The sequence below is a fragment of the Emydura macquarii genome, unplaced genomic scaffold (assembly GCF_026122565.2).
Source record: "Emydura macquarii macquarii isolate MOO-44397 ecotype Brisbane River unplaced genomic scaffold, CSIRO-AGI_Emac_v2 contig_2199, whole genome shotgun sequence".
NCBI classification, from domain to species: domain Eukaryota; kingdom Metazoa; phylum Chordata; order Testudines; family Chelidae; genus Emydura; species Emydura macquarii.
The window spans coordinates 27,188-48,941 of NW_027132336.1; the positions used below are offsets into that span (position 1 = coordinate 27,188).

Here is a 21,754-nt window from a genome sequence, read left to right on the forward strand (position 1 = left end):
AGGATTGTGTTACCTGCTTCATAACCTGAACCCACCTGGTGTTTTTTGTTAATCAAAGGAAAGGGGACTGTGATGTTACCCCTTATACTATTACTAATTATTATTACTTCCCGTTAGTAATTCTGAGAAAGAAGGTGCCACAGTGCAGATGTTGATAATTTCTTCCTAGTATAAGACAAGACAATAGTGGGGGTACTCATGGGCAATGTAGATGAGTCTTCAGGAAAATCTCTAGTACATATTCTGCTAAAACTGGCTTGGTAATACAGGTTTTCAGACCTGGCAGTTAGCAGAAATGGTGAGGTTTTTCTTGAGGCCACGTGTCTTTCCAGAAACTGTAAGCTGCTTGTGCACTAGTACTGCATTTTATTTGTTGGAAACGTATTACTTAGCTAAATAAATATCTAAAATAGCTACAGGCCATTTCCTCTTTCCATCAAATGGAAAAGTCAGTAACAGTAATCCAGCAGTTCACTCATTTAATCTTAAAAGAAGCCGTGAGTCTGCATACCTGACATCCTTCCTTAATCCACCCTGTCTGCGTGAGTGCCCTCCTCAGATGGAGTCCTAAGCATACCCTAGGAACTACACGTCTCACAATCGCCAAACACTTTGCTGTGCCCTACTCCTTAGAGACTTTTTCCTGCTATTCTCCAAAATGTCATGACACGAGAGAAGCTTGCACCCATTTGTGACTGCTTATGCCTTGAATTGCTGTACATTTCCCTCCGTTTTCAGAGTGAGGTCTCAAATCTGCCTTTAAGACAGAGTCCAAATTAGGAACTATGCTAAAGTGCAGCAACCCCAAATGAGTGTCTAGAGAACCTGTGCCACTGTGTGCAAATATGCCCTTCTTTCCCCACTCCTAAACAGGACCAGGCTACTGCAGAGGGTGTGGTGGGACTACAGCCTCGCCCTCACCCTGCTCTCTTTGGGATGAATAGCCCAACTGTCCATGGAAACCTTGCCTTGGGGATGGATAGCTCCACTGACAGCTATCCCTTGGATAGTGCCATACTCCTGCAAGAGAGCCCAGAACGAGGTATGATGGTTCGTTGTTTCTTCACACTTACAACACCCAAAACAGGTCCTAGCACAATCAAGACCTTAGGTTTGCCTTGGTCTAATGAAGGTTTCTTTTTAAAAATTCAAGGGTTTATAAATGGACTTGGCACAAACTGATCCATAGTTGTTTGTATAAATATAAACTGGCTCATGTACAAGTTAATTTAAACAATATGTCCCACTCCCTCAAAAGTCTGTAGATGAGAGACAGGTTTTGTGATTCTTGATTATGAAGAGTAGAAAATTTGAGTTCATTTGGAATCTGCCCAGTGGCGCTCAATGAGGTAATATAGTTTTCAGTTGTCCTTCATTCAACACATGTAAGCCATTTGCACTGTAAAAAATAAATTCTTACCGATCCATTTATGCAAGGAACATCATCATAATGAAGTGCCATTCCACTGGGACATGCGTAGCCATTGGCAGTGCTTCCCCGATATGGATTAGTAGATATAACACGTCTGTTCATAAAACTATACAAAACAAAAAATACGACTTGATCCTTAGTCTTCATGATGATTCAATGGTGCTACACCCAACAATTGATTATCTGCCAGTTCTGGAAGCACACAGCTTTTCTCTTTTGTATTAAAGCAACAGATCGTTTTCCTTCTTCTGCAACCTCCGTGAAAGAAAAATAAAACTCTGTATTTCACTCATATCTAGCTGCTACCATCCAATATTTCAACATATGTTTTTGTACCATAATCATAAGAGAATCTGTAGGACTGTGTGACAGCTAGGAAGGAGACAGCTGTAGCTGTTCTGTAGCTTTACATGCGAACCTGCTGATATAAACCAGTTTGCCAGGCCTCATTAAAAAGTTTCCTTCTGTGTTTATAAAGGACAGAATGAGGAAGGTGTATGTGCACATGGGGGGAAGTGCCCTAAGACTTTATTACAATAGTTTTAGGAACTGGAGCAAACCAAGGTCCAAATCCTGCAAAATGCTATGTGTGTGGAACCTTGAACTGGTTGAATTTTTCAAATGATTTTTTTCTGGTAAAGATAGCATATATTTGAAAACCAAAATTTTTCTGAAAACTTGTAAGTTCCAATGATATTTTTCAGTTATGTGAAAACTTCTCTTAGAATCTTTCGAAATGTTTTTTGCATTTTATAAAATTATTGTTATTTTTGGTTGGCCACTATGTAACTTTTGACTGGGGACAGGTTGTGTGACATGTTGTCATGTTATTTGGACTCCCTGCCTGGATGAGCGCGCACTCCAGCTGTGTCTCACACAGGGGTTTCTTTGTGAAAACTTTGAAATGGAAACTTTTTTTTTTTATAGTTTTGAATGTTTTTAATTAAAAAAAAAAAAAAAAAAAGGAACAATTTAGATCCAGTCTTGTGGGATCCCAATATCTATGCAGACCACTACTGACTTCAGTGAGGCTCCTTGTGATAACAAAGGCTATCCATGGGGAGCAGCTTGTAGGATTGGGCCCCAAGTAGCAATAACTATGATTCAGAGAGGAATTTGCTTTCACAAGCAACCACTGAAACAGAACCAATAATACAATAAGATCCCAAAAAGATTCCTTAAGATTCAAGCACATAAAGAGAGATCAGAAGAAAAATAAAGGCTTACAATAAAACTATTCAAATTCTGAAGTTGATATTAATAAAATAAAATAAAATCTTGCAGTAAGGTAGATGGTCTTTTGTTTCTCAATAGAAGTCATAAATAATGTGGAAAAAGCATGCCTGCCATGTTGTATTTTATTCCAATTGTGTAGAATGAGGAACAATGTTTTCTGTAGCTAGATTTTTAATAATATTAACTAACCATTGTCAGCATTTAGAGCCTGGTCCTGTAAGGTACTAACTACTCTCAAGTCCCACTTAATTCAATTGGAAGTTGAAAGCCTTCAATACATTTCAGGATCTGATCCTCAGGAGAATGAGCATACTGCAAATGTCACATCAAGTTGTAAAATAATTGAGAACCAGCTAGTGCAGTACTGTGTGTTTGAAGGATTATACTGTCCACAGTCTTTCATTATAACCAGAAGATATTACATGTTGCTTTTTGAAAACATAAGCCTGTTATCTCTCTATAAATCAAATTCCAGGTTAAAAGAACTGCTGGGCACAATGTTCACTGCTACATTTTTACTACTGATATACTCTTTCAAGAACTCTTTCTTTTGATTTATGGTGAAATTCACCCCTCTGCAGAGGGGCCAACACAAGGCTCATGTGCCATTTAAATCCTACTTTAAGCCTTATTTTAGAGGTCAAATGGAACCTAAATGGCAAATGGGCCTTTTGCTGGCCATCTGCCAAGTGTTGAATTTTACCTTTTCAGTATTATCCTATAATGACCTTGTACAGTAGTCAAGGCCTATTATAACATCCAGCACAGAATTTCACTATATTTTGTATAACTGTTTCACAGCCAAAACATGTTTCCTTTGTGACAAAGACTTTCAATCTTCTTCCTCACCGATGAATAAAAGTTCTTGGAGAATTTATAGGTGTCTACAATTAACAGCTTTACATACATGTTTTTGGTGTAATCCCTAATGTGGAAAAACTCTGATCTACTGACTCTTTGCTCTATGTAACATTGGCAGAATCTGGCCAAGGCCCTGATCCAGCAAAAACTTAAGTAATTGAGCAGTTTTATGCACATGATATTGAACTCCATGGTGTGTTACTGGCATGTGTAGTAAGTATTTACAGAATCAGGTCTTATATTTATAACTAGCTTTCCATCGTAATCTGACTTTTGACACACATCCTCCAACCTACCAAAGAACCCCTTAATCTGAAATTTATCATCTGTAGTCTTCTTACACAGAAGCATTTTTTAAAAAGATATATTAGGATTCACTAAACAAGATGATCATGAGATGAGAGTTTGCAGGGGGGAAAAAACCATAACTCATCACTGTAAAAGTGCTCCTAACTGTAATACAGCTCTTAAAAAAAAAAAGCGTTGTCTGGAAACTCCAATTTTTTTTCTGCTGTCCTTAATGAGAAACAGTACCCAAATATTTCTGGACTATATTTAGAAATACAGAACATCCCTATCAATACAAATATCTTACTATCTAAGTATAAGACAAGAGGTGACAGAGGGGGAGTAAAAGGATACAATGAGATAATATTAGTCAACATGACAGACAGCAGTCTCAGCACACTAGCAGCCTAACTGTCGTCAAATGTATTACCATAGAATATTAGAGTTGGAAGGGACCTCAGGAGGTCATCTAGTCCAACCCCCTGCTCAAAGCAGGACTAACCTCAGCTATATCATCCCAGCCAGGGCTTTGTCAAGCCTCAGCTTAAAAACCTCTAAAGATGGAGATTCCACCACCTCCCTAGGTAACCCATTCCAGTGCTTCACCACTATTGTAGGCATCACAGCAAGAGAGAATTTTGAAGGAGGATAATGAGGTAATTTTATGGATGTTTATGGGGCGTGCCTCCCAAGCATGAGAGATATTATGGGATAGAGCAAAGATACTTTTTGAAAATATAGCAAGAGACAGAGTCTGACATCATGGGTTGATTGGAGGCGGGAGTTGATGTCTTGCTAGCAAATGAAAGATGATAGGCAGGATTGGATAGGCCACAAAGAGCCTGGAAAATGAAGACATACAGCTTACAGTTGATGTGATAGAGAAGGGGGAGCCAATGGAGGGATGCAAAGAGAGAGGTGACATGGTCAAATGGGTCTCAGTCCATGATTAGGGCTCCCAGGTGCTACAATAAGACAAAACAGAAACAATAAAATGATAGGGTAGAACAGTGATCTTTGCAGAAGCATTCTGAATGGATATGAACGAGGCAAGTTTGCATTAGTTGAGGCCAGAGAGAAAGACGTAGTAATTGAGATGCAAGAATTTTAGCTGTGTGGATGGATAAGAAAGGCTACCTCATTTCTCCTTCTAATTTTACAAGAATAATTGGATCAGAAGTTAAAAGAGAAAGGCTCTAGGTTGCTTACTGATAAGCTCTTACATTCACTTTATTGTGGTACAAAAAATGTAAACAAATTCGTGGTAGGGAATTTTTGTTATTATTTTGCAAGTTAGATTTGACATTCCTTTCTAATATGTGGTCTAATGGCATTTGCTTTTTTTTCCACTTGGCTTCAATTAGTATCACATTTGTTCATAAAATGATAGCTGAGTGGTATTCAGGGAAAAACATTTCCATCCTGCTTCTTTTACATGTGGTTATCACTGGATGCTGATGGAAGCGAAAAATGCATGCCACAGGAAAAGCTTTTCTGAGACCTATTAACTTCAAAACGTATATAAGCACAAGACTCTAAATTAACTGCATTATGATTCTATCAAAATTACTTGGATTTAACAAACATGGGATTGTGGTAAAAGGTGAGCCAACCCTGATTTCTATCAAAAGCCATTCAAACTAGAGCATGAATGAAACATCTCATTTTTTCACTCTGCAGTTCTCCTGACACTACACTGATGACAGTACAGTATTTCCAAAAGAAAGCTATGCTAGGTTTTCACCCTTTTTGTATTGTTAGTCTATTCATATTTATGATGGGTATATTGGGCTTGATTCTACCAAGTGCTGAGTCCCAGTGATTTCAATGAGAGTTGAGGTCACTCAGCACCTTGCAGAATCCAGTGCATAAAGTCCTAGTAAACTATCTTGCCAAGATATCCTCTATCCACACTTTGTAAAACCACTTCCTTTGTCTGCAAAGGGATCTCCCCTCCCCATACACTCATCCACACCAGAATCCCATTCAAGAGTTGAGCATCACATCACATCTAACGCTGATTTGATATTGTAAAGTGCTTCGAATGACTACATAAACATATTTCTTAGGCCTTGTCTACACTACAGAGTTTTGTCAACGCAAGTTATATGCCAGCGTCCAGCTACCGCTGTAATTAAACTGCTGTTGCGTGTCCTCACTATGCTCGTTGTTGTCAATATAGTGCATTCACACTACCAGTTCTTGCATCGACACAGGGAGTAGTGCACTGTGGGTAGCTATCCCACTGTGCAACGCAGAGTGCTTTGGAAGGAAGGGTTTGCAATGCCTCATGAGGCAGGCACAGTGTCACATGATGAAGGTTTCTGAATCCCATTGTTCCTTGGGCATCCTACTAGACTGACAGCCGCTTTTCAACTGCCCTGTCAGCCAAACTGACATTGACAGACACAAGAAGCCCATAGAAGTATATGAGTGGGGGATGGAAGAGTACGTGACAGGGACTGTGTGAGTGTGAGTGTGAGTGTGTGAGAGAGAGAGAGAGAGAGAGAGAGAGAGTGTGTGTGTGTTGGGGGACCGTGAGTGTGTCTACATGCTGCCTCTAAGTTCAGACCGCAGCTGGATTCCATGACAAAGTCTATCATGAGGAATACACTAAAGAAATCTACACTATATTTCGAATTCATGTATTGGTGTGAATTTCACAAATGCAGCAGGCTTTTAAACAAGGAACAATTGGATGTAGTGGGGCTATGAGAGAGAGACAATATGGGTGAGTTAATATCTTTTATTGGACCAACTTCTGTTAGTGAAAGAGACAAGCTTTTGAGCTACACAGAGCTCTTCTTCAGGTCTGGGAAAGGTAATAGAGTACCACAGTTAAATACAACATGGGAGAGATTGTTTAGATTATGTGGTAAACACAAGTTGCAAGAGATCATTTAAAATGAAGTGGGCAATTCACACCTTTGCAGTCATAGCACAAAGGAGGGTTTCTTGGGTTACAGAGTGTTGTAATCAATCAGAAAACCAGTATTTCTGTTGAGTACTGAGGATGTGATTGTTCAAGGGCTAAACCAATCCTGTGAATTTACATTAGTTCTGTTAACACTTGAAACGTGAATATAGCCAACATAAGCTATTGTGACTAAACTGTGGCGAAACTTCACTTATTTGATCATTTGAAGTGGTATCTCTAGGGCTGCCAGGAAGAACGGATTAAAAATAGTAGAGTCCTCTTACATTTACAAAGTGTGAGAGTTTAATACAACATAAAAGTGGACATATTCTATCTCTCTTGCAATAGTTAGCCAGATGCCAGATAATCTTAAACAATCTAATATGCTCAGAGACTCAAGATTTCAATCCTTCAAGAATTTAATATCTTGGCCAAAAAAGGAAAGTTTGATAAGGTCTCTTGACACCAAAACTAACATAAGGCTGCAAATTCTGAAATTACTGAAAACGCCCTTAAACTGCTTTAATGAGTCTTACCAGAAGGTCTGTTTTGCAGCTTGTATGACGCTTGCCGTCATCTCCACATCAATATAGTCATAGTGCAGAGCTCCAGGATCTGTAGATGAACCAGTTTCAGCCAGTAAAATCCCAATCCATCTGCCCATGTCTTCAGATGATGATGCCTATGAAGACAAGAAGATCTTATGTAAAACTCATCAGTTATAACTGAAACAATAGCTTTTTAATATTAATTACATCATAATTATGCTTTTTTTCCCCCTAACACTTTTGATATAATGTTACATATGAAGCTGTGGATCACATTTGCCAGATTGTACTAACAAAGAGTAATGTTCACTGAGGTTATTCGGCCATAACAAACTCATTTAAGGCAACAAAATGTTCATAGATTATGGAGTAAAGCAAGATGAACAGTTCCAGCAAACGAAAGAAAATATAAATGCATGAAGCCAGTGTATCTAAGCATACATCTTGCTTATTTTAGATTTCAGAAAATTGAAAGCTGAGACAAATGTTTTTCACTACAAGGCTTAAGTTTTTAAGAAAGGTAATGTGTCCAAATTTTAAAGGCAGGATAATCTTGGACAAAGAAATATTAGAGCAGGTTGAAAAAAAAGGAGGAAGGGAATGAAAAATATGGAAATTATTCTAGTTTTTGAATTTTTGAAATTGAATGATTTTCCCCCCCTTTTTTTTTTTTGGAAAATGTTCATACAATTTTATAAGCATTTCAATATTTCTTGTTTTTTCTAAAAGGACATTTTAAAAAATTATATTTTAAATGTTTCTGAAATAATTCAAAATAAATATCCCAGAATGTGTGGAGACATTAAATAACACAAGCATGGAGCTCTCTAATGTAGTTTTCCATCTTATAACTATTTCCTGCGTTAAGTAAGAGCACATTCTCTCAAATTGGCTCAGCAGTTGTCAGAAGATGCAGTCTCCTGTTCTTGGAACTCATAGAATCCAAGCCATCTAGTCAGACCTCTGGTATAACACAGGCCACACATCTTCCCCAAAATAACTCCTACCACATATCTTTTAGAAAAAACATCCAATCTTGATTTAAATATGGTCAGTGATGGAGAATCCACCATGATGCATAAGTAAGTTGTTCCAACGGGGTAATTACCCTCATTGTTAAAAATATGTGTCTTATTTCCAGTCTGAATTTATCTAGCTTCAACTTCCAGACATTGGATGATGTTATACCTTCCCCTGCTAGATTGAAGAGCTGTTTATTAAATATTTGTTCCCCATGTAGGTACTTATAGACTGTAATCAAGTCACCCCATAATCTTCTCTGTGTTCAACTAAATAGATTGTCTCTTTGAGTCTATCACTATAAGACATCTTTTCCAATCCTTTAATCATTCTTGTGGCTCTTCTTTGAACACTCTCAAATTTATCAGCATCCTTCTTAAACTGTGGACATGAGAACTGGACCCAGCATTCCAACAGCGGTCACACTAGTGTCAAATACCAAGGTAAAATAACTCCTACCTGAGATTGCCCTGTCTATGCATCCAAGGATCACATTAGCCCTTTTGGCTCATATTCACATGATTATCCACCATAACCCCCAAATCTTTTTCAGAGTCACAGCTCCCCGGGATAGAGCCCCCATCCTGTAAGTATGGCCTACATTCTTTGTTCCTAGATTTATACGTTTACCTTTAGCCATACTAAAATGCATTGTTTGATTGCACCCCGCTCACCAAGTGATCCAGATTACTCTGAATCAGTGATCTGTCCCCTCTTTATTATTTATTACTCCTCTAATTATTTTTTGTTATCTGTAATCTTCATCAGGGATGATTTTATATTTCCTTCCAGATCATTAATAAAAATGTTTAAAAGTATAGGGGTAAGAACCTATTTGTGTGGGACCCCGCTAAGAACACATTTGTTCAATGATGATTCTGTTTACATTTTGAGACCTATCAATTATCCAGGTTTTAATCCTTTTCATGTGTGCCATATTAATTTTACATCTTTCTAGATTTTTAAACAAAATATCATGCGTCTTACAGAAGTCTAGGTATTTTAAATCAACACTATTAACTTTTTGATGAAATAAAATGTTTGATTGATTAAAGGTATCAATTTAGTTTGATAGGATCTATTTTCCATAAACTCATGCTGATTGGCATTAATTACCCTCTATTAATTACCCTTGCAATTCTTTATTAATAGAGTCCCATATAAGCCACTCCCTTCTTATCCAGGATTGATGTCAGACAGACAGAGGCCTATAATTATCCAGGTCACCATGTTCACCTCTTTTTAAAAATGGGCACAATATTAGTTTTCATCCAGTCTTCTGGAACTTCCCCAGTGCTCCAAGACTTATTGAAAATCAACATTAATGGTCTAGTGAGCTCCTAGTGTATAAGGAGGTGAGCATCCTGTTTACTTGTGTGATTTGGTGGACACCAACTAATATCCCATCTTGTGTTTTAGCAGTTAGGACACAGATCCATAAGAATTCAAGATGATTTTTTTCTGAGTTATAAGGGTCTCAGAAACAGTTAATGCAATTCTTGGCTTAGAGTACCCCTTCCCCTCACCCTTCTTTAACAGGTTATAACCATTGATTTAACATTCCAGTTGTAAGAATCATCCCACCAGGTTTCAATAATGCCAACTTGATCAAATTTATGCTCAGGAAATAAATAAAGAATTCCAATTCTTCTTGGCTATTACCCAGCCTCCTAGCATTGGTGTACAGGCCTTTAAAGAATTTCTTCTTTGCATGTCTTTTAGTTTCTCCAATTTTGTTAACATCTCGATTTTGTCTTCCCTCTTTTTTTTTAAACCTCCCTGAGATTCCAAAAAGTTCTTGGGTAACCCTAGTCAATTTCTTTAGCATGGCATCTTGCTCCTCCTCCTCCTGCTCAACTGCAAGACAGGGAGCTTCTGTACTCGTCCAGCTTTGCATTAAGCTGCAGATAAGGATGGGTGTCAAGTACTCTGTTCAGCTCCTTAGAAAAATGGACAGGTTTTTCTCCTTGCCTCTTTGGTCTTATTAAGGATCTCAATCTTTTGCTACCGCTGCCTGCCAGACCAAATAATTCCTTCCTCAGCAAGGTGCTCGGACACCTGGTTGTCCCAGAGGTCAGCAATACCTGCCCATCTGGGGCACATGTGCATATTTCCATGGAAGCATGCTTAGCTCATTGCTGGATGGTGGTCTGGAAGAAATTGATGCTCATAAAATAGTTCACATATATAAGCTTTACAATGTAGGCAATACTATTGGTACAGGTAATTTTCTTCTGGTGCATCTGATCCTCGTGCAGCACAATGCAGAAAGCAGATTAAAGAGGACATTGCTATGGGACAGCAGCACTACGGCTATTTGCGATGCTTGGGCTATTATGCCAGCATTTTCCATCCACACTTCAATGTTGGAAATAAGCACCATGGAAGGGTACACAGTGCTTAGCCTTGCTTGAAACAAGTCTAATGTAAATGATGGTATAATGTGGTACCACTGGGAGTGTGTCACTATTTACAGGTGTGGTGTGCATGGCAGTAGGCCCAACTTGTGGCTAGGAACAAAATTTCTCTAGCGTAGATACAGCACCTGATGATGACTTCAGAATAACAAATCTTAAAGTTGATTAATGTGCCCAGGAGAAATACAGATCCAGAATTCCAATCTTCAGTGCAGTGAGCCACAGCCATTTTATTTAATTAGCGCTCAGTTGTCTGTATTCTGAGTTACCTACTTGACAGAAGGGGAGGAGCACAGGCACTTATAAAGGGAAGAGAAAAGGTCAGAATGGAAAGAGAGACAGCTGAAAACATCTTAACAGGGAAGATTTTTCTAAGTTAAAAATCAACAGCATTAGGATTTTCACCTTACATCAATTCTCATCCAGACAAGTCTCTTTTGCCTGTAACTCTTAATTTGTTTCTTTCTGTAATAGAATTACAGAGCTGGGGAACAAATATTATTTAAATGTGGAAAGCATTTTGAAAGGCAGGATGCATGAATGAGAGGTCATGTAATTAGCCCATGTGCATCTCTGCAAAGCATGCCCATCAATAAACAATCGCACCTCTAACACGGCAACCTCCTGTCCATTTCGAAGCAGACGGAAAGTCAAGGGATGCTTGGAATCCAAGCCTGGGATGACTTCACAGCCACGTAGAGGAATAGAAACAATGTGGGTCTTCAGATCCGTTCTATCCTTATGGAAAATGAGTTTATTATCTTTCACTCTGCACCAGCGTTCACGCCACCGGTTATTTGAGAGCACGTTGAGATATCCTGCAAGAAAACAAAAAATACGATACTTTATCCTCTCCCCCCCACCTTTTTTTAAAAAAAGAAACTTGAATTTTTCAATGTAATGCTAGTATGTATTAAACTTATTCCTGTAAATGCAGACTGAAAATCCAGTTGATCTTAAGATGACAAATAAATGGTCCTCTTTTTTTTTTTTAAACTAGAACTCACACTATACCAATAACTCAGAAAACATGGCCTATAAAGATTTGATCCTGGTCATATTCAGAACATATGCAAATGACTGTGCTCAGTTAGTGATGGTTAAGGGCTGAATGTACAGGAGCTCATCTGCCAAAGGGTTTCCCCAAGATTTTAGTAAAAATGGAGGTGGGTGTGGGAATCAAGAGATGTCCTGAGTGTGAACCTCAAAGTAGGATGGTATTTAAGAACATAATTTGAAAGGTTTCAGGATATCAGACTATAGTTGAAACATAATCTGCTCATGTGAGACAGTTACATACACAGTTGATTTGTACTCATACAGCTTTTTCAGAACTGACCCATATTCCACAGTTGTGTTGGTGCATCCAGATCCAACACACTGCTAACTGTATTTTCACAGTGTTTTTTGGGAAAACAGCTAACCCATGATGACTCAACAAGGAATAAGGGGCCTAATGTACACACACATAAAACAGCACTTCAGCACATGGGATTAAGCACTCAAAAGATATTCCACTGCTTAGAGAGCTGGGAGGAAACAGGATCAGCAAAAGTGGTTACACAGGCATGATTAGGAAGTCCCAGCTGCACAACAAAATATGAATATTATGACTTGCCTGCAGGAAAACAACTATATAGCAAACCTAAGCTGTTGAGGAGGGCAAGACACCATTATAGCTGCCATGATTACCATGTGTTGTTAATCATGTTACATGTACACAAGAAACATGTGTAGAACCAACCACGCCACTAACTGGTTACAAACCCAGTGAAAATTTTTATGCTGATGGACAGTAAGTCAAATATGGTGATATTCAGGAAAGTAAGTTTAAAGAGGGTTGAAAAATGACACACCATGGGGCTGCAGATCACTGGGAGAAAATCCTGTGCTACTGTGAGATGCTCAGAGAGTGAGCTTGTGTCTATGATGTCTGAAAACAATTTCATAAACACCCATTAAACTGGATTCATTCAGCATCATTCTGCAATTTGTTCTACTCTGGCCTGGTCTACACTGCCGGCGAAATTCGGTGGCAGTCGATGGGTTACGTAAGCTACACAGAGTAGCTTGCATAACTCCTGTTGACTTCATAACTTCCGTTTAGCATGCCGTCTCCACAACATTGTGCCGACGGCATATGCATACCCCTCAACGCAGCACTACGCTTTTTGGGGATGTGGTTTTATTAGATGGACTTCCGAATTGATTGAGCATGTCTTCACTGCCACTCAATCGAACTGAATAAATCAATCTGACGGCAGCGAATTTGTAGTGTAGACAGAGCCTTAGTTAGAACAGCTAAATCAGAGTAGTCAGTTTTACTTGTTGCTAATCATATTTAATGTTGTGTAAAACACACTTCCATTGTTCTTTGGGTTCACAACACTGCAGGGAAATTTTAAAGCAGAATCAAAACACCTCCACTGATTTCACTGAAATTAAAAGTAACTTAAAAACTAAACAAAACAAAACAAAAAACCCCAAGAACACCTTCATCTTAGGTTTAGTTAAACCACTTGCTTTCTAGTTTAAATTGGAAGAAAAAAAGACATTTGAACTTGGCTCCCCATAACATATGGTACATGAATTATAGACAGTATATTTCCACTTCCAAATAGTCTATTAAAAAAAGAGAAAAGGATTGAATGACATCTTAGGGGCAGAATTTATATGAAATGACTAATCTTCTACCTCATTGCTGATTTTCATTTTCAGTCACAAGGAGAAAAGCTCTTATTCATTCTGGATAGCTATCTCTTTGGTTTTCATTAAAATTATGTGTTATATAGTTTAATTTTCTGGGTTTCCATTCCAACATCATGGTTACAACTTTGGGACTTGATCCACCAGAATATATGAGCATATTTGAACTGTGCAACCCATGGACGATGCCAAGCTCCCCACCCCCCAAAAAAGAACAAAAACAAAAAACAAAAAAACCACCAGGGGAAATCTGTAGAAGGAAAGAACCTTTGGATCTTGATTACTTAGAATTCTCAGTATTCCCTCCCCCCCTTCCCTCATCTGCACCACAGATTGTGTGGCTGGTGCAAAATGATACAACCTAGGGATGGAAATGCCTTCTCAGGTGTTGCCTGACCTATTTAGGAAGGATGATGGGTCCTTACTATTTAAGTAAATCTCTCTTTTTTCTCCCTTTGTGCCTGTCTCAGAAGCTTTCCCAGGCAATGTCATTTCCTTGAATTAAAAGTCTCCCCTTTTATTCCTCCCAAATGGCTCTATTTATAACTTTAAAAAATCAGCATGTAGCCAAATCCTGTTCATGGTCTTAAATGGAGGGTGAGGGGGGTGGAGGGAGAAGGAGAGACAGCTTCAAGCTGTGCCTATTGGCCAGATTTACAAACAGAAGCAATCCAATTTTGATGACCCCTCCTTGTGATTGCCAGATTGCAGAGGGATTTCTTTTTCTCCTCACCTTGTGTTGCCTCACCACAACTTCATTTGTCTTTTTCCTTTTTCGATTTGGAGGTAAGGCATTTGCAGTGAAAAAAGCCCCTAACTATGGAGCAGCCAGCAGGAATGAGCCAATTTTTGAAATTGTTGCAAAACTCCTTCCTCCGCAAGGCTTCCCACAATGGCCAAAGCAGAAGCATTAGTAACATATATTTCCAAATAAAACCTAAAAAGACTGTTGAGTAAAACCCATTACCAACAATACTAATGACTATATTAAATGCTCAGATACTAGATAGACACTATAGAAATACTATCAATTAGATTATATAAACCATATTCTGGAGGAAGATATTCTGAGAAAAGAAATATCTCACATAATAGAGAGTAGTCAATAAACTGCAAAGCCCAGAAAGTTTTTAACTTCCATGGAAGCCAGATGTTGCAGAAGATAGCTGGACTTTGCTTTTTCCAGCAGCTGTGATCTGTGGACCACCTGTGGTCTAGGAAGTGTTCCAAGGTGGTCCATGGAGCTGCTTCTATCACAATGGTGAAGCAGCTGTCGGGTTTTAAGCAATGATGCTTTCTGTCACTTGCTGCCCAATAAATTACCTCTTTTAGGGTTTCCAGAGACTTTTCTGATCATCTCAAGGGGCAAAATAATCCCCTTCAGCACCTTTGAACTCTGTATAGCTGCTTCGTGGCTTTCTTTTTTAGGTGTTTCTTTAAACTGAGCTATGTTCACATATGGAATTGTCACTAAAATGGGAAAACAAAACCTAATTGTAACGTGGCCTGGAAAGAAAAGGAGCTGTTGGGAATGAGGGAAAGGTCAGCACTAATACACACAGACCTACAGGCAGGGAGAGAGAATAAACAGCATGGCTACAAAATGGGGATGGAAAAGAATTAAGCAAGCAAATATACCTATCACATTTTAACCTGGTCTCCTTAAGTATTTAAATACTATCCTGATGTTACCAAGTGTACTATGGTTACCACAGGGAAGGTGAGGAATCAGGATTGAGTGGGGAAATGGTCTACAAAAAATTAGTCATTTTGTAAAGTTTTGCACAATACAAACTGATCTAAAAACCAATGCAGTAGGGGCAATCGTATATGAACTGCTAGACCAGGATTCTATAACACTTTAGCTGCAGTATAAGCTTGAAAATCAAAGAAAGTCAAATCACTTACCACAGGTTGGAACATCTTCCTCAGCTGATGAGGTCTGTTCATCGGTTGATGGCTTTTTCTTTCCTAAACTGATGATCTTTGTTATTTTTTTCCCTGTTACTTTAGTCACTGTACCCTTGGTCTCTGACTTGGAACTCTTTTTCCTCTTAACTATCAAGAAAAACAAAAATGTACATCTTAGTATGTTTGAATGAGACCAATTATACTAAAACACATGGATCAAAATAGAAAGGAAAGCAACTGCCCTGCAAATATGCAAACATGGACAAAACTGACTTAATACTTAACATGAGCATTTGGAAAGGACAAAGCAGCTGCCTTCTGACAAGAGACATGCAACTGCAGGCCCCTTTAATGTTGATGCCCATATCACATGCCCAGCATAATATCAAAAACATGGCACACGCAAAAGTAAGAAATAAAAAAAGTTTATCATTTAAATTCATTAGTCTAATTGCTTCACTCCACTACAATCGTCTTCTAATTCAGAAGTGTGATTGAGGTAATTCCATGCAGTACATTCAACCTGTATCTACAGTGAAATAAAAATGAAGTTGGATGATCTCCTGTCTTTGTTCCTTAACTGCATTTCCATCATAATACCATGGCAATGAATCAGACCATTCTTCCACTGAGCAAACGCCTGGCAAAAATATTCCTATTACTGGAACTAGGTCAGGGTAACTTCACAGATCAGAACAGGTCTTTGGGAAAGGCATGTATAATAAGATAAAAAACAGTTACTAACCTTCCATTACTGTTGTTCTTCGAGATGCGTTGCTCATATCAAGTCCATGTCAGCTGTACATGTGCCACATGCACTGGTGCCTGAGATTTTTCCCTCAGTGGTATCCATAGGGCAGGCTCTAGCGCCCTCTGCAGTGGTGTGAATATATGCTGGTATAAGGGGCGCTGCTTGGCCCCCACCCTCTTCAGTTCCTTCTTGCTGGAACTCTGACAGAGGGGAAGGAGGATGGGTCATGGAATGGACATGAACAACACGTTTCAAAGAACAACAGTTATGGAAGGCTAGTAACCATTTTTAATTCTTCAAGTGCTTGCTAATGTCCATTCCATGTCCGGTGACTCACAAGCAGTACCTCTGGAGGTGGGCCAGGAGTTCATAGACATGCTGATTGCAATACCGCTCTGCCAAAGCCCGCATCGTTCCGGGACTGTTGCGTGATGGCATAGTGGGAGGTGAAGGTATGAACAGAAGACCAAGTCGTTGCCCTGCAAATGTCCTGTATTGGAACCTGAGCTAAGAAAGCCACTGATGAAGCCTGTGAGCTTGTTGAATGGGCTGTCAGAGTGGCAGGAGGTGTGACCTTTGCCTGCTCATAACCTTGTCTCCACTCTTTAGTGCATCGGGAGGTGTGGTGTCTCAGTACTAGGGAGCACTGCCGGGACTCTGTTGATCGGTGCTGAGTATCTGGGGATTGGCGCAGAGACCCTGATGACCTGTGTCGAGGCTCCATGGATCAGTACCGACGGCCCAGGGACAGATACCATGAGTCGGTGGCAGTGCTCTGGGGACTCGTAACAGAGTCCTGGTGACTGGCTGCTAGGGAGTTAGTGACCGATGTGGGGTAGGGAGAGCAGTGTTGAGGCGTTGGGGATCTGTGTGGGGCCTCCATCATGGGCTTGCCCCTGGACACACTCTTGGTGGCTACCGTGACACGGGGACTCAACGCAGAGGTCTCTCCTCCCGAGGAGTAGGCAGCACAGGGAGCAAAAGCAAATCCTTGGGTCCTTGAAAGGCATCGAGTGTGGATGGCACTGCGAGGTGCCGGGTGCCCCTACCGCTGTCAGGAGTCGGAGGCGGGGACCTCTGATGGGTGAGGCTGTAGTTGACCCAAGTTCTGGGGAAGACGAGTGGCCCAGTGCGGGTCTTGGCTCATCCCCTGCTCCCTGTTTGTCTTTTTTAGAAGCTGGGGAGCATGCAGCTTTTTTGGCCGCTTCTTTGGCACCGGGTATGATGACTGGTGCCAGGATGAACTCGGTGCCAGCGGGGTGCTTCGAGTTGACATTGAGGTCCTGGGCGCGGAGTCCAGTCTGACAACAGATTCCATCAGGACTGCTCTTAACCTGATCTCCCGGTCCTTTTTAGTGTGGGGTCTGAAGTTTCTGCACTTATACTGCAACTATCTCTAACTACTAACTCTAATTAACTTATCTAACAAACTATTTACACTAAATCTACAGATGAAACCACTTGTAGAATGCTTGCGGAGGCAAGGATGTTCCAGCACCATCATTGGTGGTAAGAAGGAACTAAAAGGGAGGGGAGGCCGGCAACCCCCCTTATACCGGCGCATACATATGCCACTCTAGAGGGCGCTAGAGCCAGCCCTATGGATACACCTGAGGGAAAAATCTTCAGCACCAGTACATGTGGTGCCCATATACCCGACTTAGAATGGACATGAGCAAACACTCAAAGAAGAACTTTATAATGAAATAATCAAGACTATTTAAAGCTCCCAATGACTAGGAGTTGGTGCTCATTTTTATGGAAATGACAGTGTAGAAAAAAATTCAGTTTACTAAAATCTAATCAATACATCAGGAAACTTTAAATAATGTATCAGTATGATCATACAGATTGGCACTGAACTTGGTTCCATTGAAGTCAACAGGACCAGTACTGGGGATACAATTTTCAAAAGTGCCTAAGTGACTCAGGAGCCTACATTATATATATATATATATATATATATATATATATATATATATATATATATATATTTTTTTTTTTAAATAGTAGACAATCATAACCAATAAAAACAACCAGAGCTGCACAAAACTTTCTTTGTGAAACCAGAACACCACAGAACTCAATAATCTGGTTTGGGTTTCATCAGCAACATAAAACTCAGCCCCAGTTAACTAGAAGGTGTGCAACTGTGGGCCCATTTTAAGCTGAACCTTAGTTGATTGTGGCTTTGATAAGAAATGAAATTTAACTTCATGGTTTTGACAGACCTGCGCTGAGTTTCAGTTTGTTAGAATCATCTCCCCACCTCCCCCACAGAGCACTAAAAGCAACACTTGATGGGTGTGAACTGAGCCTTCCAAAAAAACAAAGAAAAGGTTCATTTGAAAGATATGAACTGAAATGTGAAATGTTGACTTAGTTTTATGACATCGTTGTGTTTATCTGGTACAAATTATGTGAATTGGCAATGCAGGGGAAAGAATGTACATAAAAGAGAAATAATTTAGAAATTCTCAAACCACAATTTGGCGTCTTTGTTTTAAGCTTTAGTTATTTGTAAACATGGGAAATCATTAGAAATTCCATCTATCACCAAGATTGTCTCTTTCAGTGAGAATCAGCCACGAACTAATATGTAGCTATGTAGGGGGCTGGGATGGGTGCATCCTGTTTTCAGAGGTAAATAGTGGATTAAATGAAAACATCAGTAGAATGATGATTTCTGTGTGGGAACAAAAGGCTAAAACCCTGCTCACGGATCTGCAGGGCTGACCTCGCCTAATATTGTGCTCTCCTTACATGCAATGAATTCCTAAAGCTCTAGGGAGGAACAGCATTCCATCTGTTCATATCATCATGAGCACGGGGGGACAGCAGGAGGCAGCACTTGACTGAAGACAGGCTGCAATTCCACACAGCAGCAGTTTACGAACATGTGTGGCTGTGGAGTAGGGGAGAGAGCGGGGAAGAATACCCATGTTCATTCTGGGCTTTGGGAATAAATGCTCAGACCACCCAAAACTCATACAGAGACAAACCAAGCTCAGCGAGGTGGAAGGAGAGCACGGGAAAATGCAGTGAAAGTAGCCCACATGAACACTAATGTTCTTGCTTCCTCTACCTCCACTCCCCATGACGTTTTATTCTGCCATGGAGAAGAACGGCAGAGGAAACAAGCTTTTTCATCAACCTCTTTCTCCTCCAGTCTATGAAAGAGATACAGCCCCTGATCTCAAGACAGATTTGCAAGTAACCCATTTCTTCTCATCACCTTCACCACAGCAGAACAAGATGATGGCTGATTTAAAAAAGGATCCTGCAAATCATTCAGAATGCCTTAAATGATTAAGTTATGCCAGCCATGTTTTAATGCGCTAAATGTCATTGTTTTGTATTATTCCCTTCACTACTACAAAAGTCTGAGTGGCCTGTGACAGAGTTGAAGGCCAAGACTAGTGCTTTTGATTTCCCAGCCTCAGACACTTCAAAAGGGTGTGGTTTTCAGAATGTGTGCACTCAGCACTCTTTTGGAAATCAAGTTCCTTTAAGGTGTCTTAAGTTGGGCACTCAAATCACAAGTCACTTGTGAAAATCTTGGATTACGTACATATTTTGGGCTTCCATACCACAGACACATGCCAAGGCTTGAGTGGCTAACGCAACACCATTTTTGTGCCTTCTGTAGTTTTGTGAAAGTTTCTGTAGTGTGGGAGTCAGCCATACATTTTGGATCTAGTGAACTACTTTGCTCCATTGCGTTAATTGGGGTATGGAGATCTATATTCTTGGGAAATTCGTTGAGAATCTCCATTGGAAAAGGAGGGCAAAGGTTACAAACTAAAACACCCAGAGGAAACAAGAGTCCACTTATGTCAGGACTTACCCATGCTTACTTATGCTTACCCAAAAGCCAGTGCTGATGCAGCTGAATTTCAATACAGCTTACATCAGCTTTTTCACAGCTGCAGGAAAATACTTATTACGGCAAATGTTCTCATCAGAACAAAACTAAGTATTGGTATATGCCAAACTAACTAGGTTAACTAGGTTCGTATAATCAATTTACAGGAGTCTTCTTCCAAGGGAAACAAAAAGATAATCTGGGAATTGATTTTGCAGACCTCACTCAGGAAACAATCCCACTGAATCTGGAACATCCCTCTGCTTGGACTCTAAGGACTGGGAACAAGCTTTCTAATTCCAAAGTGGAGTACATCATTTTAAAAATCATTTAGCATACATGATTCTTGTCTTTCCTTATGAAATTCTATGATACCTTTCCTGTTTAAAATTATAAGGGAAAACCTTACATACAGTTAGTGGTTGGCTGAACTCTCCCATAGAAGACAACATACTTTATGAATACAGGAAAAAGTAATTTCAAAACTTACATATGGGCCTTGATCCTGCTGTCACTTACACCAAAGTTACACTGGGATAACTCTGACAACTAGAATGGACATATTCTAATATCCACCAATGTAAAGGTTTAAGTAATTCAAGCTTTTCATAGTTCAACTTTCAGGGTCGATACAAGATGAATTAAATTAATTACAAAGCATTGTTACCTATTCCCCTAAGTCATAAAAGAAAATTTGTATTATATTCTTTATACTGAACATTTAAAATATACTCTGCATCTGGGATTCACCTTGTTCTTTTCCATTACAAACAGCAGCGATTCCATTTTCTATAGCACCCTCCCCATCCGAGCTTGGCCTCTCAGAGGACAATTTCTGCATGGACAAAATAAATTAGATCATTTCTCATGTGGTCACACTGGCCAAATGATGTGTCATGAGTCAAATTAAAGTTATGCTTATTATTAAATTAAACACATCCCAAGCATCCCTCCCGAGGACAGATAAGAGACAGCCAAGAGTTCATTTACATTACATAGATTTCTTACGTCACCAGACAAGTATTAACACAAAACAAAGCACACGCTAGAACTATATGGCAAAATATATCACATTCTTTTATCCTTTTAAGAGTAACAGACTGATCATGTAACCCTAATCTAACAATGAACTTCTATGTTATTCATAATATATTTTTATTACATTTCTAGATTCTGAAATGTTGCTGTCTATTAACATGCTAAACAACAAGATCAAGTAAGAGGTGCTGATATTAGATAAAATAAATCTTCAAAAGTGAATCTTTAATGAATGCTTTAGGTACACGTTTACAACTGATTTGCTGTTTAGCAAATTAATAGAATCCAGAAATAAAAATATACATACATATTATATTGAACAACAGCAAAGGAATATATATATATATATATATATATATATATATATATATGAAATTTCCCTTGCCTGTTATACAGATGTATCAATTATCATAAGCCAAATCCTGATCTTAGTTATAATGGTGTAAATGCCGAACAATTACATGGATGCCAATGGCATTACAATGATGTAAATATAGACTACCTACATGTGAACTCTGACCTCTAGAGTTCTGAGGTCAAATCCTAGTCAAAAGGGACTTTTAAACATTAAACTTTAATGGGACCAAGAGTTGGCCCATAATAAATAGGACTGGCATCTTGCAATGGGGTCATTGCAGGCTAGAGGCCTACAGCAGCACTGCCAGGGTGAGCACTTCGTGCGCTGATGCCTCACTTCAGAGACACCCTGTTCTTTGTCACTCTGCTGTATGTAGGTACATCTACACTGCAAGTAAAAACCCATG

The 21,754-nt window shown here is 39.4% G+C and overlaps 1 protein-coding gene across 1 annotated transcript in view; it reads right to left on the reverse strand.

Moving 5' to 3' along the window:
* AFAP1 (actin filament associated protein 1) overlaps positions 1–21,754 on the reverse strand; it is a 155,747-nt gene that overhangs the window by 16,797 nt on the left and 117,196 nt on the right. Inside the window, exons 8-12 of the mRNA XM_067558865.1 lie at positions 20,703–20,787; positions 15,334–15,483; positions 11,326–11,537; positions 7,271–7,416; positions 1,421–1,538 (exon numbers count right to left, since the gene is read on the reverse strand). Of these exons, the coding sequence (XP_067414966.1) occupies positions 1,421–1,538; positions 7,271–7,416; positions 11,326–11,537; positions 15,334–15,483; positions 20,703–20,787 (711 nt within the window). The remainder of the gene's footprint in view (positions 1–1,420; positions 1,539–7,270; positions 7,417–11,325; positions 11,538–15,333; positions 15,484–20,702; positions 20,788–21,754) is intronic.